Here is a 26,623-nt window from a genome sequence, read left to right on the forward strand (position 1 = left end):
CTTTACTTACGTCCCCTTATTTCTAATTAGAATTCACCCCCCAACTTCATGGCCTCTGGATGTGTTGGCATGGGTAATCCCCATCACCATGGCCAATTTCTAGCCCCCAAAGGCCAGCTGTTCTTCTTGCTGGGAAGCCTCTGTGGCAAAATGCCAAGAAGTCATGAGTATAACGCTTCGCGCTACCAGCTTCCCGGGTGGCGATAACTGAGCTCACCATAGTAAATCCCTATTTGGGAAGAGGATATACTGTAAGCATGCCAGAGTAAGTCCCAACTTTTGCAAGGTGGCAATTGTCCATTTTAATCTCTGCTTTCTATAACTGTCAAGCCCCATTTCGATTCACGTAGTAGTAATCCAGTTGGGCGTCTGGTCTCCAGTTGCTTCCACGTCATTTCTTCAGTCCGTCAAGAGCCCCCAGTGATGTCTTCTTTCTCTCTCTCCCTCTCTCCCTCTCTCTCTCCCTCTCTTGGCCTCCACCCTCATCATGAACTGTGACTCGCTGCATGTGTTTCCCATCATTAGGAGAGAAACCTTGTCAAGGTCCTTTTTTTTTTAGGAAGAACAAATGACTCTGTTAAAAGAGATTTCTTAACAAGAAAAAAAAGAGAGAGAGGAGGAGGAGAGAAAGGAAAAATAAATAAATAAGTGGCAGACGAGGCAACCGCTTTTCCAATTTTCCTTCTCTCAAGCAGCTCTCCTCAGGAGCAGAGTAGAGCAAGGCCATCGGTTGCTAAATTCACTTTCTCTTTCTTTCTTTCTTTCTTTCTTTCTTTCTTTCTTTCTTTCTTTCTTTCTTTCTTTCTTTCTTTCTTTCTTTCTTTCGCTGCTGCCTTCATGCTTTTCCACACGTCCCACAGCAGCGTGACTTGAACTGTGCCAGTTGGCAGAGCTTTAACTGCTTCACCTTCTCACAATACCTGGTGGTATCTCTGCACTCAACTAGGAAAAAGGGGATGAGAATAGTAAAAAAAAAAAAAAAAGTGGTGGGGGGTGGAAATGACAAATCTCATCTTGACTCTTGCTGGCTGGCTAACTTTGGAACATCTGTAGTTACTCAGATGAAAGATGATCCTGAACTTATGACATTCCCACCTCCAGAAGAAAAAGCCAACAGGAAAAGAAATGTAAACATGTACAAAAAGTCCAATAAAAAGCCAAGGTGTCCCACCCTGACGACCTGGGATTGTCAGTTCCAGCTGAAACCAGTCCTAGCAATCTCCCCTTCCGAATAAATGTTTGAAGAGCCAAGGCTAATTAGCTGACAAAATTAGTAGGTATGAATTGAATTTGTAATCCAAAAAAAAGTAAAATTATTTGAACCCTATCTGTTTTATACCAAGCATTTTCTCTTGCCTGGAAAAATAACAGGCCCCAGGTGGTCAGGAAGGCTCAACAGAGACTCCACTTCCTTAGGTTCTTGTGGAAAAATCAGGTGGAACAACGACTGATGACTTCCTTTTACCAGCCTACGATAGAAAGCGACCTCACATATTGTGTGACGGTACGGTATGCTGGCCTGACAGCCGTGGACAGAAAGACATTACAGAGGGTGATGAGCACAGCACAAAAAAATCATGGGCTGCCCCCTGACTTCGCTGGACGAAATCGTCAGGACACACTGCCTTAGCAGAGTGAGGAGAGTCCTCAGGGACGATTCACAACCTGGTCAGCACTTCTTTACTCTCCTACCATCGGGCAGAAGATCTAGAAGCATAGCCAGATGAACGAATAGGCTGAAAAATAGCTTTTCTCTCTGAATGCAACGTAACATCATAATTAGGTTTAATATGATAGACTTGCAGAGCTAGTGCAACGTGCAACATGTTCATACCGGTCAGTGGTGAAATGTAAAATTTGCTACTACCGGTTCTGTGGGCATGGCTTGGTGGGGTGTGTGTGTAATGTGACTGGGTAAGCGTGGCCAACTTTTTTTTTTTACTTTTAAAAGCATTTTTTTTTACAACCTCTTCGGCTGAAGAGGTTGTAAAAAAATGCTTTTAAAAGGCTTCTCTGATGATCCCAGCTGAGTTGCCTGATCGTCAGAGGTTTTTCTTTTCTTTTAAAATCATTTTTTTTACCTTTAAAAGAAAAGAAAAGCCTCTGACGATCAGGCAACTCAGCTGGGATCATCAGAGAAGCCTTTTAAAAGCATTTTTTCTACAACCTCTTCAGCAGAAAAAAAATGCTTTTAAAAGCCTCTGATGATCAGGCAACTCAGCTGGGACTGCTACAGCCTTTTAAAAGCATTTTTTTACCATCTCTTCAGCTGAAGAGGTGGTAGAAAAAATACCTTTAAAAAGCTCTGATGATCCCAGCTGAGCTGCGCGATCATCAGGGGCTTTTTTTTACTTTTAAAAGCATTTTTTCAGCCGAAGAAAAAATGCTTTTAAAAGTTAAAAAAAAACCTCTGATGATCATGCGGCTCAGCTGGGCATTGTCGTGTCCCACTCCTCCGCTGACGGCCGGGTCAGGGAAATCTGAATCAGGTGTGCCTCTGCAGCTCTGCCAAAGTCCTAGCAAAGTCCTCAGGGCAGGCAGGAGACCAGAAAGTGACTTCAGCAAGATATGTTTAGACTTTGCCTGACTCAGAGAATGCCAGAAAGCAGATCCTTTATATAGGCCATGGGGTGTGGCTCCATGACTCAGCACTTATCCAGGCCTGCCCCTCCCTTCCTTCTGTTGCCTCCGCCTATCAAGTCTTCTGACGCGAGGGTCACTCCAGTTGGCAGCTGTTGGTAATTGACCTCCCTCAGGCTCACATGCTGTGAGGAGGGGGAGGGGTCTAGTTGCTCCGGTTGCCTGGGCATGGAGCCAGAGCTGGGGGCTGGAGGTATTTCTTCCTCTTCAGCCTGTCTGGGCATGGAGTCAGGGCTGGGGCCGGGAGGCATACTAGAACATTCCTCCGTGTTCGGAAGCAGATAAGAAGACCCCGGCTGAGGTGAGATTGGACGAGACACAACAGGCATGGAGGGAGGGGCAGGGATTTTTGCTACCGATTCTCTGAACCACCTGCCACCATCACTACCGGATCAGGTGATCCGGTGTTCGGGAGATTTCATCCCTGATACCAGTGTAATGTAGTATAATGTTATATACGTATATGTATATGGGAATGTGTGTTAGTTACTACTTATCTTGGTTTAGGGATTTTCTTTCCTTATTTGAGTTTTTTGAGTTATTGAGTTATATTCTGTGACCGGGGGGGGGGGGCTGCACCAAGGAGGGCTCATTCAATTTCATCGTATACATGTTGTGTATTGATAATATAAGTTTGATTTGATTTGATTTGATTTGAATCACTTTTGTACACAGAAACAAACAAGGACCAAAACTTTCACTTCCCTCTTTCTTTCTAACAGGATGGTGGTGGGATAAATGGAAGGGGCAGATGTATGGAATGGGACAACTTGCCACAGCCAGCTCTCTGTGGCCACCTCTCCATGGCCAATTCACTGCGGCCATCTCACTGTGGGATAACATTGCAAGTTATGGTCACGTGACATTGTGCTTGATGACCATGGATGGAACTGATATTAAATTGGGCACAGTCATGTGACATTTTACTTAATAGTCAGAATGGAATTAGTTAATCGAATTACTTATTTAAGTGGCTCACCCATGGTCATTAAGCACAATGTCACATGACCACAACCTGCAACATCCTGCTGGCTTCCCCATTGACTTGGCTTCTCGGAAGCTGGCTCTGAAGTTTGCAGATGGCAATCATGTGACTGTGTTGCCAAAAGTTTAGTGCTAAGTAATTAAGTGATGGAGTCTCTGGTGCCAATTTTGCTTGTTGTGTGAGGACCGCCTATACTTGTAGGGAGGAACGTGTGAATAGCTCCTAAGAATATGCATATTCAGGCTGCTGCATTGTCTATTGACTAGGGTGTGAAATAGTAAAAACGTACTATTTTCGCATGGAGTGATGTTACACCTCTGCCAGTTAGCTGGTCTTGGTCTCCAGGCGCATAAGTGATCTTGCACAGGCTGGTTTGTATGAACACGTACACATTCAACTCTTCTAGATTGGAAGCCATAATTCCCACAGGTAGCAGTGCACAAGGTCCACAGACTGACTCTCCAGTGTACGCCACAGGCATCTGTCCAGCAGTTCTGAGTGCTTAAAGGCCTTTGAGGGGCAAAAATACATAAAATGGGGGAAAAAAAACATCAATATTTGCATATACCCTTTAGGGCAGAGGTGTCACTTGATTTCATAACATAACATATCAGAGTTGGAAGGGACCTTGGAGGCCTTCTAGTCCAACCCCCTGCCCAGGCAGGAAACCTTACACCATCTCAGTCAGATGGTTATCCAACATTTTCTTAAAAATTTCCAGTGTTGGAGCATTCACAACTTCTGCAGGCAAGTCGTTCCACTTATTAATTGTTCTAACTGTCAGGAAATTTCTCCTTAGTTCTAAGTTGCTTCTTTCTTTGATCAGTTTCCACCCATTGCTTCTTGTTCTACCCTCAGGTGCTTTGGAGAACAGCCCGACTCCCTCTTCTTTGTGGCAGCCCCTGAGATATTGGAACACAGCTATCATGTCTCCCCTAGTCCTTCTTTTTGTTAAACTAGACATACCCAGTTCCTGCAACCGTTCTTCATATGTTTTAGCCTCCAGTCCCCTAATCATCTTTGTTGCTCTTCTCTGCACTCTTTCTAGAGTCTCAACATCTTTTTTACATCGTGGCAACCAAAACTGGATGCCATATTCCAAATGTGGCCTTACCAAGGCATTATAAAGTGGTACTAACACTTCACGTGATCTTGATTCTATCCCTCTGTTTATGCAGCCCAGAACTGTGTTGGCTTTTTTAACAGCTGCTGCACACTGCTGGCTCATATCTAAATGGTTATCCACTAGGACTCCAAGATCCCTCTCACAGGTACTACTATTGAGCAAGGTACCACATATACGGTACTGGTGCATTTCATTGAGGACCACATCAGGGCTGTGTTTTACCTTGGGGGGCTAGGTGGGCGTGGCCAGGGTGGGCTTGACCAGCTCAATGTCACTTGGGTCGCGATGACCTCCTGCAGCCCTCTGCCGGTTTTCCCTTTTCGCTGGCAGAGGATTGCAGGAGGCTGTTGCGGCTGAAAACGGAGCTAGGAGGCTGCACCCAACCCCCCTCCCCAGCTCCCTTTTCACTGACAGAGGCACTGTGGGTCAATTCTTTGCTGTTTCCAGGGCGGCCCTGTGGGCCAGATGTAAGCACCCTGTGGGTCGGATCTGGCTCGTGGACCTTGAGCTTGGCACCCCTGCTTTAGGGAAATGGATTCAAGGTTATCCGCATAGGAGCTGGGATCAATTCCAGAGGTGTTTGGATTTTGAAAATAATTACAAACAAAAATGGCTTACAGAAGAGGATAGAGACAGTCCTATGAAGTTTTATAACATGTTCTGAAATTGCTAGGCATGAGGCAAAGCCTCAGAATTAAAATGGCTTTCCTCTGGAGCTTCAGCCAAATGTCTGCTCTCTGTACACAGATAAATGCAAACAGATTCAAACATTAGGAAGAGGGTAGAAAAGCATGTATTTTGCAGAAAAGGCCGATGGTTATGATGCAGAAAATTAAAACAAACCCTATTGCAAAGAAGAAGCATGACTTCCTCCTAAGCATTTGATCAAGGAGGGCACTGGAGACTTTTTATATAACCAGTGAGACAAAAGCATTCATTGTGATTAGCAATTATTATCAATTATTGTGTGAGGACCAGAACACAGAGTGTCAGTGGGACCTACCTTGGGAGGGAACTGCACTGGTCCGAAGGCACAGAGACCCCATCCCTGGTCTGGCAAAAAACCTGCCTGTGCTGGAGTGCCAGACGAGCGCCAACACAAGGCCCATTGCACTGTTAGCAAACAAATAAAAAAAACAAAAACAAGACACTGGTTAAACAAATGTGAAACTCTTCACTGGCTGTCTGCAGTGGTAAGAGAGAGGACTTTCGAATTTGTGATAAACCACAAGAGTTGGTGGACTAATTGTAGAAGCTACAATTCTAATGTTTTGAATAGACACAAATAGGAAACTTTCAGAAAAGTTGCCATATGAATCTCCCTGAGAAAAGCTAGCAGTGCTCACTTATTCAGCTGGTTAACCCCTTTTATAATTATCTGGTATTTAAAAAAAAAAAATAATGTCACCAATATCTGAATAAACAAAATATTATTCTATCTCTGATTCTTATTTTCTCGTTCCCCTTCTTGACTTGCAGTGTAAATTATTTTATTCTGGAAAGGGTCACTGTATTTTGTCTGCTGCTGTAAATATTTTACAACAAATATTTATCACACTTGATATGCAACCAGTATTACAGAATTAGGGAAGGCATGTTATGGATAATTGAAAAGGAAGATATGATTAATGCTAAGTGCTAGGAATTTAACCAATGTGGCTAATAAATGTACACAATCTTTTTTTTTTACATGATAGTGGAAATAAACCTTCGTTTGTGATTTAGATTTTATCCCTCTTCCCCTCTTTAGACTGTAACATTTTATGATGGCTTAGAGCTTTCCTTAATCTTTAAAAGTCCCACCAAAAGTCCCTGAGGAATGTTTCTGGAGAGTTACAAGGAATGGATCAATAAACTTTGCTTAGTAAAAATGTATCCAGAGATATCTAAGGAATACCACTTTCAACAGGAAAGGATATGTTAAGTTTTGTTTTGAATACAGATCTGCCTCAAAACCTCACCAAACCAAAACCAAAACCGAAACCACCAGAGATTCATTTGCAATTATCTTGTTCTTCTCCAATTACTCCATCCATCCATCCTGTCTTTAAGTTGTTGAATTTGATTCCTGGGGTTCTCTCCAGGTCTCTAAAAAGATTAATTACTGGGCATGCCAGATAATATGATGGTATTTGGGTAGTGATGGGTTGCCCCTGCTTCAGTCCGGTTCTTGCGAACCGGTAGTAAAACTGACAGGAGGCTCTGCCGACCGACCTGGACATCGTCATCGATAATCTGCCCTTGCGCAGAAGTGCACACGCTCCCGTTGCGAACCGGTAGTAAAGGTAAGTAGAACCCACCTCTGTATTTGGGTACTAGCCAAAGCAATGTGACCAGCATTTGGGCTGTAGCATAGAATGGTGAGATTTGCAGGTAAAGTCATGGCTCATTTCAAGCTTTATTCTGCTGGGAGGATAGGTTAGAAGGAGCATTATCTTTTTTAAAAATCTGATTTTTTTAAAAAGTTTAAATACATTTGGAGATCATGATATCCGAATGGAATCAATGGTCCACTGTTTGCAGTCTCATGGTGTGGTGACCTGTGAGGCTGGAAGATCTGGAAAAAAATTAAAATCTCATGATCCTGGCTTATCCAGGGATCATAGGATTGTAAAATTGATATCACAACATTGGTATCAAAGTACAAACATAGCTCATCATGTCATTTTCCCTAATGAAAACTGATTGAGTTACTACTCTCAAAAAGCTACTCAGAAAGCTTCAGGAACTACTGATGCAGTTCTACAAAGGAATTATTGAGTCTGTCATCTGTACCTCTATAACTGTCTGGTTTGGCTCTGCAACCAAACAAGACAGACACAGACTTCAACGGATAATTAGAACTGCAGAAAAAACAATTGCAACCAGCCTGCCTTCCATTAAAGACCTGTATACTGCACAAGCCAGAAAAAGGGCTGTGAAAATATCTACAGACTCCTCACAACCTGGACATAAACTATTTCAACTTCTACTCTCAAGATGACGCTATAGGGCACTGCACGCCAGAACAAGGGGACAATCCCCCCCATCACTCTGCTAAACAACTAATTCCCACAACACTGTCAAACTATCTAATAAGGCTATATTACTATTCTTCTTCTCATTTTTTCCTATTACCTAACTCATCTTCTTATGACTATAACTTTGTTGCTTATATCTTGCGATGTACATTGTTTTATTTAATATCCTAGTATGATTTATGTTGACTGCTTATTTAGTGTCCTATCATTAACACTAAGTGCTGTATCTCATGATATATGATGAATATATTTTTATGATGACTTTGATCATGATTTATTGCTTGTTGCTTGTATGACACGGAGAGCTTATGCACCAGAGACAAATTCCTTGTGTGTCCAATCACACTTGGCCAATAAAGAATTCTATTCTATTCTGTTCTGTTCTCTTCTCCTCTCTTCTACTTTACTCTATTCTATTTTAATAACATGTCATAAAACAGATAATAGAAGGAAATTGAGAATTATCATCTTCTAGCACCTCAATCCCTTTATCTAGGTCTAAGAGAAAGGCCACATTTTAATGTAGGCATGCCTAAGCATGATGATTGTTTGTGAAAGAGGCTAGGCTTCCAAGAGGTCTTCAAGAGCAGGCCGTATAAAGCACATTGCAATAATCCAGTAAGATTCACCACCAGTTTGGTTGTCTTCTGCTCATAGAATCCATGGATGGGTATTAACCTCTTGCCATTTTGCCTCTGGGCACAAAGTGTTTTGAACTAGTTCTACAGAGAGGCATTTTCAACCAGCTGCAGCTACTCAGAGCTCAAGAGAATCAAAAGGTACAGCAGTCCCAAACACAGAAGACCAGAAATCTTAACTCCTACTATTGATTCCAAGCCCAGCCCATCTGAAAGTCTTGCACTGCATGCCAGTTGAGAGTGTCTACTTGGCACAATTCTAGTTTTTCCTGTGATTGTGCTTGAGCCCCAAGCACACAATGCTCTTGGTAGGTATATCCCTATCCTCTAATTACAAATTTTTTGAAACATGATGAAGAAAGAAGGTGGCCAATAAATTGGATGAACAGAATGGAAAAAAAACAGTTATGCTGTTATCCTCTTTGATTTTCATGGAGGAAAACCATGGTTAGACTTATTAAAGTTAATGTAATCAGTGATATTCCCAACATATTATAAAAAAATTGACTCTCTCACTTCAGAGTGCAAGTAAAATTTTTTATTAGATTTCAAAACCGTGATGTCGAAAGTTCAACTATAAACATGAGCAAAGGTTCTTTTTCTTTGATAAGTAATTGAATGAAATCCCCTCTCTGCGGTCATTACAAGAGACATATCAAAACTAGATTGTAGGAGACAGGAATAATGGAAAGGCTTATTTTCAAAGGGTCAAAAGAATACGCTTCTTTCCTCTGCATTTTGGAAGAGGTTAATAATTGAGCTTGGCCAATAGGAATCTGATATCCTTTGGGATGAATTCTGCGATACAATAACAAAATTCCATTTATATATAGGCCATAATCTGTTCTTAATTGTAATTGCAATAATCAATTTATGGACCTGATTCAAAATGGAGTTGTATATGTTTCCACAGTGCTTAAAATACTCCCCTTTTTTTCCTGGCTGGAGAAATATTATATTAGAAAGCCAAAAGGTCAACTGAAGTCAATGAATTCATGCAGCTTTTGATAATAAGCCTGGATGTGACATCACGGCATGATATAAACTAAGAGTCGTCTTCCCGAGGGACCCGGAAGACCGCATGTTTTATAAAAAAACCCCAAAAAACCCTTCTCTAAAATTTCCAAATGAGAAAAAAAAATCCCCAGGAAATGTCCTTAATAATAAAGGTGGCATGCCTGTTCCAGAAGATCTTTTATGTTTATATGTATGGATATGTAGCAGGGGTGAAATGTAAAATTTGTTACTACCGGTTCTGTGGGCGTGGCTTGGTGTGTATGGGAGTAATGTGATTGGGTGGGTGTGGCCAACTTTTTTTTTTACTTTTAAAAGCATTTTTTCTACAACCTCTTCAGCCAAAGAGGCTATTAAAAAATGCTTTAAAAAGCCTCTGATGATCAGACAACTCAGCTGGGATTGCCAGAGGAGCCTTTTAAAAGCATTTTTTAACCTCTTCAGCCGAAGAGGTTGTAGAAAAATGCTTTTAAAAGGTTCTGATGATCCCAGCTGAGCTGTGCGATCATCACAGGCTTTTTTTTTTTACTTTTAAAAGCATTTTTTCAGCCGAAGAAAAAATGGTTTTAAAAGTTAAAAAAAAACAACCTCTGATGATCATGCGGCTCAGCTGGGCATGTGCGGAGGGGCAGGGATTTTTGCTACTGGTTCTCCGAACCACCTGCTGCCATCACTACCGGATCATGTGATCCGGTCCGAACTGGGAGCATTTCACCCCTGGTACGTAGGTTTTAGGGCAGAGATTCTGCTAATTGAAAAATGACGCATTTAGTTCTGCCTGAAGCCAGCACATACTTTGCAATTATTCTTCATCTATGATCCAACCTGTATTCTTTCGCTTTGAAGGAAGCCTCAATTTCACCCACTCATAACTACCTCAGCCTTGTTTTTCCTTTTGACCTATTCACTCTTCCTTCATAATTGCTTCAATTCTTGTTCATGTTCTCTGTAAGACCAGTAATATTTTTCCATGGAGATTCTCAGTCATCCAGGTCATGGTTCTCAAAGGTAGTTTTTCAAGAGGCAACCGGACTTTCTGGTCTTTCTTTGAAGACGTTTCGCTTCTCATCCAAGAAGCTAAAGAAGCACCTTTGGGACCAATAATATTTCTTTCCAATTCAATGCAACTAAACCTTTAACTACATCGATATTTTTGCCTTTTCAGAATCACAATGATTAGTGTGGGTCAAATTTAACTTACCTGTCCCCAGGCTGAAGTTGTCCACTCCACACATAGCTGTCTGTTGCAACTCTGAGTATCTACTGGACGCTTGGCCAGTTGAGCACAAATATCGCTGGACACAGGTACAGAAATGCCAGCAGCAGTCAGTTTTTGACAAGTCACCCTCCGGGACTGGATACCCCCACCACAGCTCTGGGTACACTGAGACCATGAGGTCACCATCCATCTAATGGGGAGACGTAAGGGAGAAGAATTTTCAGCGAAATTACTTGGAAAGAACTGTAAGTGTATTACAAAACTTCGAGTTTTGTATCTTCTGAGACAACAACACTCCTTTATCTATTTGATTTCTTATTGTTCGCATCTAAACTTGGAAAAAAATAATATTTCCCTGCAATGAATAACAAAGAGGGTAACAAATGGCAGAAATGGATGCAAACTCACACCGCTCACACAAATGAGAAATGATTTGGGATAACTGAATGATAAACAGCGTGTGCGTGCAGGCCTATTTGTGTGTGTGATTCTGCACATGTGTTTTATATATACCTTCAAGTCAGCTTGGACTCTTGGTGGCTTGCTGGGCAAATCCCTGCAGTTTTCTTAGCAAGATTTTAGAAGTGACTGGCCATTGCTAGCTTCATACGGTTGAGAGAGAGTGATTGGCTTAAGGCTACCGAGCTGTCTTTGAGCATAAGATAGAATTAGTACTCACAGCCTCCTGGTTTCTAGCCTTGTACTTTAATTACTACCAGTATACCAAACTGGTTCTCTTTAACAGAATATTACTTGTGAATATACAGTATGTACTGCAGGGCAGATAGTCCTCAACTTATTACCATAACTGAGACTAAAATTTCCCTTGTTAAGCAAGACAGTTGCTAAGTGAGTTTTGCCCCATTTTATGAGCTTTGTTGCCACAGTTGTTAACTCTTGTTAAGTTGTTAAATTAGTAACACAGTTAAGTGAATCTGACTTCTCCATTGACTTCGCTTATCTGAAGGCCGCAAAAGATGATCACATGACCCTGGAACACTGTAACCATCATGGCAGGTTGCCAAGTGGCCAAATTCTGATCAGGTGACCAATGAGGATGCTGCAACAGTCGTGTGAAAAATGGTCATAAGTCACTTTTTTTCAATGCTGCTGTAATTTTGAAAGCTCACTGTATGAATGGTTTTAAGTTGAGGACAACCTGTATGTGTGTGTGTAATGAGGAAACACAGCAGTTAAAAAAATTATCAAGGAACAACCACTTTCTTCTTTATTTTATCTGAAAATAATTTTTCAGGCATTCCAATTCTCATTTGGTCAAGACATACAATAAAATGTGGTTGGAATATAACGGTAGTGATTTGATACTGGCAAATGTACTATACCAGTGGTGGCGAACCTTTTATTCACCGAGTACTGAATAGGTATGAGCTTTGTGCAAACGTGTGCTTTCTGCACTAACATGCAGCTCCTCCCCATGCGTTGTGTACACAGCTGCACCATCTGTGCATGGGCATGGCTTTTGCGCCCCCATGCACTGTGCATACAACCATACCATCTGAGCATGCACGCAGCTTTCGCGCAGCTTCCCCCGTGCGCTGCCTGTGCAATAGCACCATCTGCGCATGCTCACAGTTTTCATGTGTGCAAAAACCATCTATGCCTGCACACACTGCGCACAAGTACTCTCACATGCAAGCGCAAACGCATGTGCATGCGCAGGAGAGCTCCAAAGACCAGCTGGGTCTCCTGAATTACGCATATGCGCACCGGAGTGATGCAGGTGATTTGGGTGACAGCTCGCATACCTGGAAAGATGGCTTTCCGTGCCACCTCGGGCACATGTGCCATAGGTTCGCCATCACGGCGCTATACCATTTAAGAAAAACACTAGTCCAGATTGTGCCATGTTAGCATTGTATTTCCATTTATAAAGAAAATGCAAGAAGGAGAAAGCTTTCCCCACCCTTATTATGAGAATTATATCCTAGTCATGGTATACATCACGGAAAATTGGGCTCAAACATTTCTTTCTGATGGACTCAACTTTTCGTACTTGTCCATCAAGATGTATAGTATCTCACCAAGTTTAACTTGTCGATAGACATTCCTTCATAAACGATGACAGAGATATATTGCTCTGTCCTGCAAAGGGATTCTTAATCCTTGGCTGCTGGCAGTTTAACTGATAAAATAGCTTTTGTTACAATGCCTAAGCAAGTAATGATTCCATAAAGGTTAGTAATCATTGCTTCATTGCGAAGTTTTTGACACACATTGTATATGTCAAATGGAAGGCCAAACCTTGAAGGGCAGTCTCTCCTATTGCATGCCACAGGTTGCAGATTTGGCTTGGGTTTTTCCACACAATGCGACACGTTGACCTGGGTTCCATCGAGTAAACATTTCAGCTGATGGTATTGTAGACCCTTATTGCCACAAGTGGCTGAACAAGGTGACATCTTATCCACTGACCACCAATAATCTGAAATTTTGCAACAGTTCAATTATGTTAAAAAGTCTAGAGTAGTCTATAGAAAGAATGATAAAAATGTGCAGGAGCTCAAGAAGCCATATAATGTGCTGGGTATGCATCTATGTGTGCATAATAAAGCTTTAACCAAACTACGCTGGCAAATAGGGAAAGCAACAAGTGGCTAATAGACCGAAAGAGGTAAATCCACATATCAATAGCAAAAAAAGGAGATTTAAAAAATTGTTCAAATCATCACACAATATGATTTCATATATATGCAAAATAATCTTTAGAATTCTCCAACACAGATTAGAACCCTACATGGAAAGGGAAGTGCCAGGAATTCAAACTTGCTTTAGAAAGAGCAAGAAATAATTAACATTTAGTCTTCCAAAATGACCGGGAAAGGAGTGGCTTTGTCAATTGGCCTGGAGCCCCAATGGGGACGGGTCATTCTGGAGGTGATTAATGGACTAAAATAAGAGCCTGTCTCCTCTCCATGTGCATCTTGCTCCCTTCCTTCCCATCTTGTCAATTTTAAGACAATTTTAATATGAATCTTTTTAATGTTTAGCTTATTGCTTTTGGAATTGTAAGCCGCCTAGAGTCACCTCTAGCCGAGATGGGTGACATGTAGGTTAAAGAAAGAAAGAAAATTTTGTTGGGGGGGATACAGTACACTGGATCGTTGAGAAAACTAAAAAACGCTCCCAAAGGTTGATAAAGAATACCACCCAATAACTTTGCAAGACAGGTTGGACTGAGAAAGAGGTGAATGTTCAGTCACCCAGTAAGCTTTTGTAGTAGAAAGTGGCTAGAACCTCAGTCTACCCATTTTTAGTGCAAGACCTTAACAACCTTATTATAATGCCCCTGCTACTAGTCTATTACATTCTACTACTGTTAAATGGCTGTATTTTTTTTTTCTCAGGGTAAGCATTCTGACATAAAACCTATGCAGGTTTTCTCATTCGTTTCTATGCTGAAAATGTCCAAAAAAAAATCACCAGGAGTTAATAGTGAAACAATATGTAATATTCTAAAATAGAGCATCTACTACTATCCAGAAACTGTTTACTTTTGTATGAGATTTGCATTTCCACAGCATGAAACAAGCACCAATGTTTCTGTTAAGCATTCTCTTAGATTCTTTCTGTATAGCCTTACAGGAAGCTCTGATAATATTCAATGGCAAAGATGTATAAAAATTCAGAAAACCAGAATCCCAAATTGTGTATTCCATTTGCTAATTCAAAAGATCCATTTGGTATCAGTTGTCATAGTTTGAAGAAACTATGAGAAACTGAAGTTCACACATGGAAAAATTACTGATTGGGTAAGGCTGCTCTAGAAATATATTTTACCTTGGATAACCAGAGATGTTTTTTGAATAAGCAAGCCTGCTTCATTCTGAGCCCTGCAGGTGATTTCTCCCTGATAATCATTGCTGACATTCAGGATCTGGAGAATCTGACCAGATGCCAACACCAGATGGGGCAGATGGAAGGGATGACCATCGTAAAACCAAGTGATGTTAGGAGTTGGATGACCATCCACTGGGCAGCCTAGAAGATTTTAAAAAGGCAGAAAAAAAAGTCAAAATTTAACACGCTGGATAACCATGTATTATTCCTTCTTATAACACAAACATCTGGGGAATCAAGGTTGGTGATGAAGCAATGAATCAGCATATTTGTCTATTTCCAGCCTGTTTCAGGCCCGAGATTATGAGATTATGTACTTTTATGGAAAGAAAAGATAAGCAGTTTAATTTGAAACGGATGGTAAAAATTCTTTCAGGATACCTGCACAAAGAACATTGAATTCCACCTAAATAAATATGGAAAGAGACCGGAGAAGGAGTGAAATGATTGCTTGTAAAATCAACAATTTATTTATTGTCAACAATATCCACAAAATAGCTCACAAAATTATGAGGAAGAAAAGAGCCAACACTGGATTGGAGACAGCATCACAGGGCACTTGTCATGACCAACGTTTTATGAAGCCAACTCTCACTGAATTTCACAACTTCTTAATTCTACTTTTCATAGCTGAGGCTACATAGTCATCTGGCTTCTCCAAAGAGATGAGCAATATATCAGGAGGAAAACTGGTACTTCCATTCACCTTCTCCTTTTCTTTCTTCCAGGCAGGGCTGACTGTTTAGTCCAAAAGTGAAGGAGGAAATTAAAGGACAAGTGTATTTACCCAACAAAGTGCAAAAGGAATGTGTTCCTATCATTACTCAACTGTTATAATTAAATAATGCAACAGCTCGCATAATAAGAAGACATATTCTTGTTGTCCAAGCTCTGAATCAATGGAGAAAGTTGTCTCACACTCTCATTCCATAGTCCATGGGAATGAGATATGATAAAAAGAAAAACACCGGCTCTCTATGATTCAAAGCTTATGCTTGGATTCAAAAAAGACCCTGGTCTGATTTGAGAACTAAGCAAACTTGATATGGAAGTCACTAAGGGAGAAAACAATAAATATGGAACAGCAGGATTTCCTTTTTATGGCTGACTGTATTTCTCTAGTCATAAAAAGCACATTTTTCCTGGCTAACACGACTGTTCTTATTACATACCACCTATGAATCAGAGCTATATATTTAAAGCAACTTGTATTGAAAGTCTGGGTCACTGTCTGGGCATCACTAAAGTGTTTTTATTTTTGCCTTCAAGTTAGTCTTGAGTTCTGGACATGGACAAATCCATGCAGTTTTCTTGGCAACGTTTTTGAAAGTAGTTTGCCGTTCCGTTCTTCCTATGACGAAGTAACTGGTTCAAAGTTATCTAGTTGGCTTTGTGCTTGGGGCAGGACAAGAACTCACAACCTCTCGGTTTCCAGCCTGATGCCTTTAGCTACTACACCAAACTGGGCTCTCTATCATTAAAATACACAAGGGTTAAAAGAAGAGGTTTATTAAACATACAGCTTAATTCAACAACAGACTATTTCATCAATTAATAGTGGTGTTTATCCTCTGATGATAAGGATTCAATTGCTATTATGGTTTCCGTCACAAAAAAAACTTTCTCCAAATTTGACTCAATAGCAGCTAAACATTTAAAAAGTGTGAGGCCGGTTAAGTAGGTCCCCCAGGGCTGCTTCTTCTCTTGAGTCTTCTGGTGCTTTGATATCTCTGAATAAAAAAAAAACCCTGCTTTATTCTGATTACATATGCCTGAATAAAGACATGGCCAGCAAATCAGATTTTAATAATTTTTTAAAAACACCTTCTCCTGCCCTCTGATTATTTTTTTGCCCAAGTTCTGATGTCAGAATTAACTTTAGCTAAGTAAGAGGCTCCTGAAGTGAAACTGGGGGGGGGGGGGGGGAAAGTGGGTATAAGATCTAAATTTATCTCCCTTTTCTCCGTTGTGCTACCCTATGCCACTATATTTTTCTGTTTAACTGAAAGGGTTAATGCCATTTCATTTACCAGCCAACATATTTTCAATAGTAAACTAAGAAAACAAAAAAGTCCACTTTTCTTTCTAATAAAATTGCAACCATGAAAGAAAATAAACTTACTTTTCCATTAAAATATTTCTTTTTTGCTTGTGGGAATGAACTATAATTTTGTAATAGGATTATGGTTTTTTTCCCTAATTGCTGAATTGGAGATCAAATTATTTTAAAAATTTATTTTAAAAATCTTAAATGGATGATTGACAAAATGTTATTAAAATGATAACATTTTAGAATTGCTTCAGGCACCTATTTATGAATAGCTGATAATGTATAAATAATAATAATAATAATAATAATAATAATAATAATAATAATAATAATAATAATAATATTTTAATTTGTATACCACCCTTCTCTTGAAGGACTCAGGGCGGTGAACAGGCAGCAACATCTCTCTTGAGTTATATGACAGTACAAATCAGTAGTTGCCATAGATAGATGGACAGTTCTTGATTTAAGTGTTACTTATTAATTATCTTAAAATTATTGAAATCTGCTTCATTCCAAACACGGCAGTGTGGCTTATTGCTTGTCTGGATTATAAAGGCTTATGACTAGCTCTCTCGGTATAAACAATAACACAACAGACATAGATTTTTTGGGTACTGGAAGAGTGCTGATATCTACCATGCAACTTCCGCAAAACATTTCCTCCTTTGAAAAAGAGGATGTATTATTTTTTTAAAACCTTAATTCTTAACATACTTGAACAAGTCTTTCAAATTTATCACAAGGACTCCCTGCACTCGGCCGAACCATTTATTTCCAAACTCCTGGGGGTGTAGAGAATAGATTTAGGGCAGGTAGATTTTTCAAAGGATGGAACCTACCTATGAGCACAGAGCTTCCTTGGCTCAATATTTTTCTTGTTCCTGAAGGAGATGTTATCACTGAAGGAATGCCCGGCCCCACGAGAGACAGAGTGGCTGCCATGTCTTCAAATTGATGAGGGAGCTGCGGTGGGTCTGGGAATATATTACAATAAAATACAATAAGGCACTTTCTCTCTGTGGATGAGATTAATTCCTAATGTTATTTAGTAATCCCTTCAGAAAGACTTAATCTTGGTGAAATGAATGGATTTTAAAAGAAGCCAATTTTTAAAAAAAACTGCATGCCAGAGAGATGGAAAAGGAATTCCTACAAGCGAAGATGTGTCAACATTTTAAAAAAAAAATGGCCAAAGTCATACCCTGAAAAATAAGATCTGCCATGGCTATTGATGTATGATTTGGGAATGCAGCACAGGGTTTCCAGAAGGGGCACACCTCCTCAACAAATCTACAGTAGCTTTCACTTAGTCTAGCCTGCTGTCTTTCTCTTCTCAAGCAGTATGGAGTAAAAGTGGCACAAGCTTGTTATTAGGCAAGGAAATCCATCACTGAGTATCATAAATCAGCCCCAGGAATACATTACCACTCATGCTCTGGACCTGACAATGCCTTTCTAAATCACCCAGCTAAGCTCAAATTGTTTCCTATTGAGAAACGTAAGACAAAGTAAACTTCACCCTCCAATGACCCGAGTCCCTCCTTTTGTTGTTGTTGTATATATAGATATAAAAAAACCCCACAGGGCAGACTGAGTTTATGCATTTGTCATCAAGGTGTGAAAGGGGTAGGGTGTCACTTTGCAATTTATTATAGATCCGGCTTCTCCAACAACAGAAAACGGGAGGATAGTGTTTTTCATGGAGGGAAGCTTGTTATGGAGAAAGGATGCTTTTAGTCACTTGGAAAAGCTGCAGAAAAATTCCCGGAGTTGATTGATCCTCCTCCAAACCCTGCCTGAACCCAGTGCAGGGGTGTCACTATCTGGTCTCAGGGATGTCAGTGGGAGTTGGGGATGGGTATGAGATTTTCAGCCAGGTTTAAAGGTCTGGACTTCCAACATATTTCATGTTAAGTGAGGGAGAAGAGTAAAAGAATTATATTGCAACGACATATGTTATGGATGCCCTCTTGTAATTCACAGCAATCAGCGGCTCTGGCTTTTTTTTTTTTTTTAACAACAGAGATTTCTTTCTTTGGCACCAGTACATAAGACAAGTTAATTTTTATTCTCCTAGTTGTCAGGTAAGAGCAAAGCAGGGGGAAATGGCTGGTCTGAAGTGAGAAAGATTAACGGTCCTTGAGCCCCTCTCCCTGACGCACCCCTAAATGTTTCAAATCTTGGTTTATCGTGAAGTCTTAAATGGACTCAAATATAAAACTCATTCAATTAAATTACATTTATTAGCAGGCACATATTTTGCAATGCTGTCTTTAATAGCTCTACCCTTTAAGTATCAGATAGCATTCTCAGCCATGTGAAATGATTATAACAATATTTCAAAGATTAGCTTTATTAGGTTGTTCCCTTACACGAAGTCCAAAGTGGAGAAATTGGAATCAATGACAAAAAATTTAATCCTTCCCCCAGGAGACAAATGACACCAAGAGCTACCACATCTGGGTAGGAAAAATCTGGGTGACCAATTAGAAGACTGTGAAGAGGCACAGAAAACAGTTACTATATTACAGGTGGTCCTCGACTTATGACAATTGAGCCCCAAATTTCTGCTGTTAAGTGAGTTTTGCCCCATTTTACCATCTTTTTTGCCACAGCTGTTATGTGAATCACTACAGTCGATAAGCTAGTAACATGGTTGTTAGATGAATCTGGCTTCCCCATTGACTTGGCTTGTCGCAAAAGGTGATCACTTGACCTTGGGACTCAACAACGTCATAAGTATGAGTCAGTTGCCAAGCATCTAAATTTTGATCACATGATCATGGGGATGCTACAAAGGTTGCAGATGTGAAAAACAATCATAAGTCACTTTTTTCAGTGCTGCTGTAACTTGAAACGGTCACTAAATGAACTGTTGTTAAGCCGAGGACTATCTGTACTATCTAGTAGTCTCATACAGACTGTGGTAGACCAGATTTAGTAGCACAAGGCATACAATTATGAAATGCATTATTTTAAAATGAAAATTGGGTCAGTTATCCAATGGAGGGAGATGGTGTCAATAAATAGTAGGTTTTAAGCATGTGGAACGCTATCATTTCTCCAAAGCCCTGTGGGATTGGACATTTGTGGAAAAAGTCCCATTAATTATCAGTTGGAAAGTTGGTCCTAACTTCATTTCTTTTTGTAGAAGCTTGATTCTTCTCACCGTTTTTCTTCTTCTTCCATTCAATCGTGTTCAATTTTCAAAGACTGCCGGGACATGACCGTGCCAACCTCCCCCTTCCCTTTTCTTAACAAGGTCTTGCCTCCTTCCTAGGGATGAGAGAGGCTGACTGGTCCAAGTCCATCCAACTGGCTTTGTGCCTAAGGCAAGATCGGAACTCACGCTCTTCCTGTTTCTAGCCTGATGCCGTAACCGCTACACCAAATTGGCTTTCTTTCACATGATAAAAATATTAGTATGAAAGAGATAAATTCCCGATGCCTTTAATGCTCCAATTATTTATCAGTTCCCTTCTCCGGAAAATGCAGTTTTCATTAAAAAAAAAATCTATATCTTATTTCCCCCAATGAAATTAAACTCCTCCTCCTTTGATCACAGGTTTTTTTGGTTGGGGAAAAAAATGACAAAAGGTATTAATTCTTGAAAAGGTTGCATACTTTAACTTACCGAGGACTAATAGCTGTGTGCTTTCCGTTACCTCCCCACGGATGTTGGCAGCCCTGCAAGAATACAACCCTTGGTCTGAGATAGATACATTTGGAATCAGCAGTGAACCATCGTGGATGTGAAGGTCAGGGGCCATCTTGATTTTGTTCCTGAACCAGGTAAGTTCTGCCTCAGGCACACCTGATGTAGAAACACAATGAAAGAGAGACAGAGAGAAACACAAAGAATATCCATTGTGAACCTTGTGCAAAGAGCATTAATGTGTGGTACCAAAGCAGTCTATTTTTGTGGTTGTTTAACAGTGTAGACCAGGGGTCTCTAACCTTGGTCCCTTTAAGACTTGTGGACTTCACCTCCCAGAGTTCCTCAGCCAGCTTTGCTGGCTGAGGGACTCTGGGAGTTGAAGTCCACAAGTCTTAAGGGGACAAAGGTTGGAGACCCCTGGTATAGACAATTTAAAAAGTGTTTTCAACATATGAAGGTTCCAGATATGTTGCTTTCATCTTCCATGTCCCAAAGGTGCTTTTTCAGGAGACAACTGGACTTTCTTTGGAAGTTTCACTTCTTGGATGAACCTGAGATTGTCACAGTTGGTGATAACCAGTGGTGGGATTCAAACAATTTAACAACCAGTTCTCTGGCCTAATGACCAGCTGCGTAGGCGTAGCTTGGTGGTCATGTGACCGTGTGGGCCTGGCCAACTCAATATCAATGAGGCTGATAGGCGCTTCACCTTAGCTGTTACAATGTAATAAGGGTTAACCAGAGAGACAGTTTCTGTAAGCGGAGCAATAGAGATTAGGCTAGAAACACCACCAGAATGTTTCCTTCCTGCCTTCCTTACAGGATTAGCCCTGTAAAGTGGAAAAAACAAAACAAAATAAGATTTCTTCCAACAACTGGTTCTCTGAACTGCTTAGAAAGTTAACAACCGGTTCTCCCGAATAGGTGCGAACTGGCTGGATCCCACCACTGGTGATAACTGATCTGGCAATTTAGTGGCAAGGCACAATCAACTGGAAATATAACTCATCTTCAGACTTACAGAAAAGTCAGAAGTAAGACAGGAAGGTATAAATTATCCACTGCAAGAGTCTAACATTACTCTCGCTCACATATATCTGCAATACACTTTTAATCTCAAGCTCACCTATTTCATTTTCAAACTTCATCACTTTGTGTTCATATTTCATTGTTTACAGCCAGATTTACCGTGTGAAATCAAATCCCATAACACTGACTCTCATCGCGGCTGCACAAACAACAGGGAGGGGATTTTATTTGGCTACAGTTCTGGGTAAAATCTTGCAGCTCTAACCTACAGCGCCATTTGATACAGAACTGTGCATATACCCAGATTTCAAACCTTCTCTATGATTACCTGTATTATCCATTCCCTTGCCTCAAGGTAAACACAAATCAATCAAATTTATATGTTCCATCTGCAGGAAGCAATTGCATGGGAAAAGGAAGAGTCAGGCATAAAAGAGAATATAGACGTTAAGTTTTCATAGATCCTTGGGTTGAGTTTTACTGCAATGTGCTAAAAACTGCTTTTTGAAGACATGGCAGAAATAAAGACGTAGTAGCTGCTCCACATTTTTAATTATAGGCAACATGAGAGATTGTTTTGAATGAAAGTACATTAAAAAAAATACTTTGGCCACCTAATGAGAAGAGAAGAGCCTAATGCTGGGAAAGATTGAGGGCAAAAGAAGAATGGGACAACAGAGAATGAGGTGGCTGGATGGAGCCACTGAAGCAGTCGGCGTGAGCGTAAATGGACTCCAGAGGATGGTAGAGGATAGGAAGGCCTGGCGGAACATTGTTCATGGAGTCGTGATGGGTCGGACACGACTTCGCAACTAACAACAACAAACATTTTTTTAAAAAAATCTGGTGTCATTTGTCATCTATAGTATTGACAGCAATAAGGACAAATGAGGGAGAATATATTAGGGAGAGATAGTCTTGGTAGCCCTCATCCTGGGATAATACATAGCAACCTTCATCTGAACCCAAAAGAGAAAGTACTATAAATACAAAGAAATCATATCCCCAGCTGGAAGAAGGCTATGTAAGTACCGCTAGACCAAAAAGTGATGTAGGAACGATTCACTAATTCATTGTCCTTAAGGATTACCCTTTTGGTGGGCTGTATCATCCATCAAGTACAAAGTATTATTTTCCATCCCTTGTTCTACTCAATTCTTGTTTTCTGCTCTTATAGCTCACTCCTCTGTAGGTCCCAAAGCCAGAATGGTTCAATATGGAATAATACCTTATGATCCATTCTCTCATATTAGCTTACAATTTCCTCCTTTCTCCCCATAAATTCCAAGATGGCTGAAGGAAAAACACTTAAGGCTTTACTCTATGATAATCCAGAAACATCAGTAAAGTTGGCAACTCTGATCCAAACTGGACATGGTTTCTCATTTCATTAACTCCTGCTTGTTTCCAAGCCTAATGCCAAGACTTGGTATTAACCTGCAACATCTTTCAAAGCAGGAAGCCACAATTCCTGAACTTCCTGAGTCCAGAAATAAAAATACTGTATATGTTACAAATCACTTTCTATACTAAAATATGGCAGCGAGGCACATTTTTTATTATTTTGATTACTTTTTCTAAATTATGAATTGCTTTCCCCAAAAATGACCTCTTTAGTAGGTTTTTCTCAAAATGGACAAGTTATGTTGCTCATAAAAGTCTAAGCTGACTCATAAAAGTTTGGTTCATAAGCATTCCCCTGATGTTCTAGTATGTTTGCTGTTCTTTGTTATTCTGATTTGCGCTAATATAGATTTTAAATTTTGTTGTTGCAATAACAAGTATCTTAGGGCAGAGTTCACTACATAGAACCTTAGGTTGTCTTATCAGATAAGCTACATTTCAATCTTCAGTTGTCCAGTATAAATATTTTCTCCTGAAAGACATTTGGAAAGCAGATAGATGCATGATTCATTTTTGGGTAAAATAGAACTAAAGTATCCTATGGTTAATTGAAAGATTAAGGTCTTCATGGTTAATTAATGGAACTTACGGTTGCTTTGTCATGCTCCAAATTTATGAAACTACCTTAAAGATAAAGGTTCCCCTCACATATATGTGCTAGTCATTCCCGACTCTAGGGGGCGGTGCTCATCTCTGTTTCAAAGCTGAAGAACCAGCGCTGTCCGAAGATGTCTCCGTGGTCATGTGGCCGTTATGACTAAATGCCAAAGATGCATGGAACACTGTTATCTTCCTATCAAGGGTGGTCCCTATTTTTCTACTTGCATTTTTTATGTGCTTTCGAACTGCTAGGTTGGCAGAAGCTGGGACAAGTAACGGGAGCTCACCCCGTTACGTGGCACTAAGGATTCAAACTGCTGAACTACCGACTTTTTGATCGACAAGCTCAGTGTCTTAGCCACTGAGCCACACATCCCTTATGAAACTACCTTACAGTGATTTAAACCATTATTTCATCTCACTCAGAATGCTCTAAGCTGACATGTCATAAATTAGGGGACTGGAGGCTAAAACATTTGAAGAATGGTTGTAGGAACTGGGAATGGCTAGTCTAGTGAAGAGAAGGACCTGGGGTGACATGATAGCAATGTTCCAATATTTGAGGGGCTGCCACAGAGAGAAGGGGGACAATCTATTTTCCAAAGCGCCCAAAAGCCGATTAAGGAACAATGGATGGAAACTGATCAAGGAGAGACTCAACCTAGAAATAAAGAGAAATTTTCTGACAGTGAGAACAATCAACCAATGGAACACCTTGCCTTCAGAAGTTGTGGATCCTTCATCACTGGAAGCTTTCAAGAAGAGACTGGACAGCCATCTGTCAGAAATGGTATAGGGTCTCCTGTTCAGCAGGCGATTGGATTAGATCAGGGGTTGGCAACCATAAACACTCAAAAAGCCACAAAGGTCCTAACCGGAAGCCCCTCGTTTAATTCTGGAGCCGACCAGAAGTCCGGTTCCCCCACTATAGAGTCTCCTCCTAGCGCAGCATCTTTTTTCCTTTACCAGTCCTAACCGAAAATCCTATCCATTGTGGAGCTGACTGGCGACAGGGAGCCGCAGCAGAGGGATGAAAGAACCCATGTGGCTCCAGAGCCGCAGGTTGCTGACCCCTTGACTAGATGACCTACAAGATCCCCTCCAATTCTGTTATTCTATTTAACTCTAAGGTCTCAGGCAATGCTTGGAGCTATATTTCAGATCTGCATTAAACTAGGCTCTTCCACTGATGAGCACTGCAGAGCAATCCTTAGCAATCCAATAAAATGCTTCGGTGAAATATTTCAAATCGGATGTAATGAAACCTAAATGCAGAACTTTAAGCCTGCTCATTAATATAATTATAACAGACCTGCAATTTGGCAGCTAATGGTCACATTTACTCCTGGAATTGTTTTCACTGTGCTTCCAATATCAACAGAAATCGTTGGCAAGTTTTGGTTGGTCACGGTGTTTCTTGAGGTCTTTATCAGTGGTTTCCCTGAAAAGACATCACAAATTATAAAACAAATAAGACAAGAAAAAAAAGCATAGGCATAGTTACAATTTATCAATGAAGGAGAATATTTGTAGCTCGGGCTTGAAATGAGGGGTCCTTGGTGGTCTCTGAACTTGCTTGTTTTCTGGCAGACATTTCATTACCCAAACTAGGTAACTACTGATGATGTTACCTAGTTGGGCAATGAAACCTCTGCAATAAAACAAAAAAGCTCAGAGAGCTCCAAGGACCCCTCATTACAACTTATTTTATTTATTTGTCAGATTCATACCAGTGAATAATTTCTGCTGAGCTAAGCTATGAAAAGAGCATACAAACCTGATTACTAAGACGAATGGAAGTGAAATACAGTGGAAATAATAATCTTGGGAGGGACAGCTTTAAAAACCATTGACAATTTGCACATGATTGTAAGCAACAGGTCAGTTTATAAACAGATACTTGATTTTTATTTATTATTATTATTTATTTTATTTATTTATTTATTAAATTTTTATACCGCCCTTCTCCCGAAGGACTCAGGGCGGTGTACAGCCAAAAGTAAAAACACAAAATATATACAATTAAAACCACAGTTAAAACAATTGATAAATATATCAATTGATAAATATATCTTGCTTTTATAATCCTACCCAGATATGTATTAAGATTTATTTTTCACAATTCCCTTGATCAAGCAAATTGGCTGTAGAACTAGAGAAATGAAAGCCAGTTGCATCAAAAATAAATCAGAATGTAACTAAAGCTATTATCTGCCTAATTAAATCACAGTTTTGACATCTAATTGTATGCAGATACTATACTCACTTTGATTACTTCTATAATGCTAATTTAAATTATCCATATTTTTTTCCTTAAGGTCTTATGTACTTGACTTTCATCTTTAGAAATTTCCACATGGGGCACTTGGAAACTAAAGCAGTAGACTCCTGGTCTAAATTGATGATCTAAAAATAAGAATGCTGCAAAGTTTAATGAATCGTAGCAACCTCCCATTGTTGGGAGGGAGGCAGGGTGAGAGAGAATCTTAGAAATATATAAACCTTAATGCAGATTTACCTATCTGCATTCTGGTTATCCACTTCATGAAATTTGAATGTGGGCTAAATTCTGAATGCTGGCTGATTTTGTGGGGCCTCTGATGTGAGCTTGTTCATAGGCTATCAGAAGGAGAAATGGGTGGGGTTGCATAATCCCTGAGCTTGGGCCAAGATAGGAACCTATAATGTCTAAAAAAAAGTAATCCCTTATAAATCTACAATAGCAGGAAGAGGAAAGAACTGGCACGGAAATGATGGGTGTAAGTTGAGAAGGAAGAGGAGGAGGAGGAGGAAGAATTATGGGTGCTTTAGTTGGCAGCATCAATTAAAAATATGGAAATCTGATTTCATTTCTACGCCTCTCCTTCCCCCAATACATATGTCACTAACACAAATCCATAAGCCATCATTACAGCTAAAATATACTTTTATGTGTAACTGACCGTATTTCAATTCTCAATCTGTAGAAGAAATCCACAAAAGCATGGCAGCTTTTGTTTATATCATTTGCATGCAGAGTTCTTTAAATGTCAATATAAAGAAATATCCAGCCATAAACGTGCTAGTGAGTCATGAAAAGTTCACACAGTTCTCATATTTTATTGGGTGCTCCTAAATCACAGAGAAAGAGAGACCTCAACTGGCAACTGGTTTTTTAATTCACTGGTTGTTTTTCCCCCACAATCTTCTCATTAGATTAAATACTTGTCTGCAGTTAGCCTATAAAAAGCAATTTGTCATTTCAAAAATGGAAACATTTTGCCCTTTGCAAATTCATGTGTTAAATTAATCAATAAGCCAAGTGTTTCATTCAGCCTGAACCAAGATTGCCCACTTCCTCTGAGAAGTCCAGCCCTCCCCTCCTTCACCGCAATGTTGT

General features: G+C 40.1%; 1 protein-coding gene across 3 annotated transcripts in view; it reads right to left on the minus strand.

Annotated features, from left to right (window-relative positions):
* Positions 1-747: 747 nt before the first annotated feature.
* The window catches only part of ADAMTSL1 (ADAMTS like 1), a 288,623-nt gene continuing 262,747 nt past the window's right edge, over positions 748-26,623 (minus strand). For all 3 annotated transcript variants that reach the window (XM_058168823.1, XM_058168822.1, XM_058168821.1), the window contains 9 exons: positions 24,557-24,685; positions 20,188-20,367; positions 17,393-17,527; positions 14,441-14,641; positions 12,905-13,085; positions 10,625-10,832; positions 5,755-5,864; positions 3,915-4,135; positions 748-942 (listed from right to left, as the gene is read on the minus strand). In XM_058168823.1, coding sequence (XP_058024806.1) covers positions 836-942; positions 3,915-4,135; positions 5,755-5,864; positions 10,625-10,832; positions 12,905-13,085; positions 14,441-14,641; positions 17,393-17,527; positions 20,188-20,367; positions 24,557-24,685 — 1,472 coding nt within the window. In that variant the 3' untranslated portion in view covers positions 748-835. The remainder of the gene's footprint in view (positions 943-3,914; positions 4,136-5,754; positions 5,865-10,624; positions 10,833-12,904; positions 13,086-14,440; positions 14,642-17,392; positions 17,528-20,187; positions 20,368-24,556; positions 24,686-26,623) is intronic.

The sequence above is a fragment of the Ahaetulla prasina genome, chromosome 2, assembly GCF_028640845.1.
Source record: "Ahaetulla prasina isolate Xishuangbanna chromosome 2, ASM2864084v1, whole genome shotgun sequence".
NCBI classification, from domain to species: Eukaryota; Metazoa; Chordata; class Lepidosauria; order Squamata; family Colubridae; genus Ahaetulla; species Ahaetulla prasina.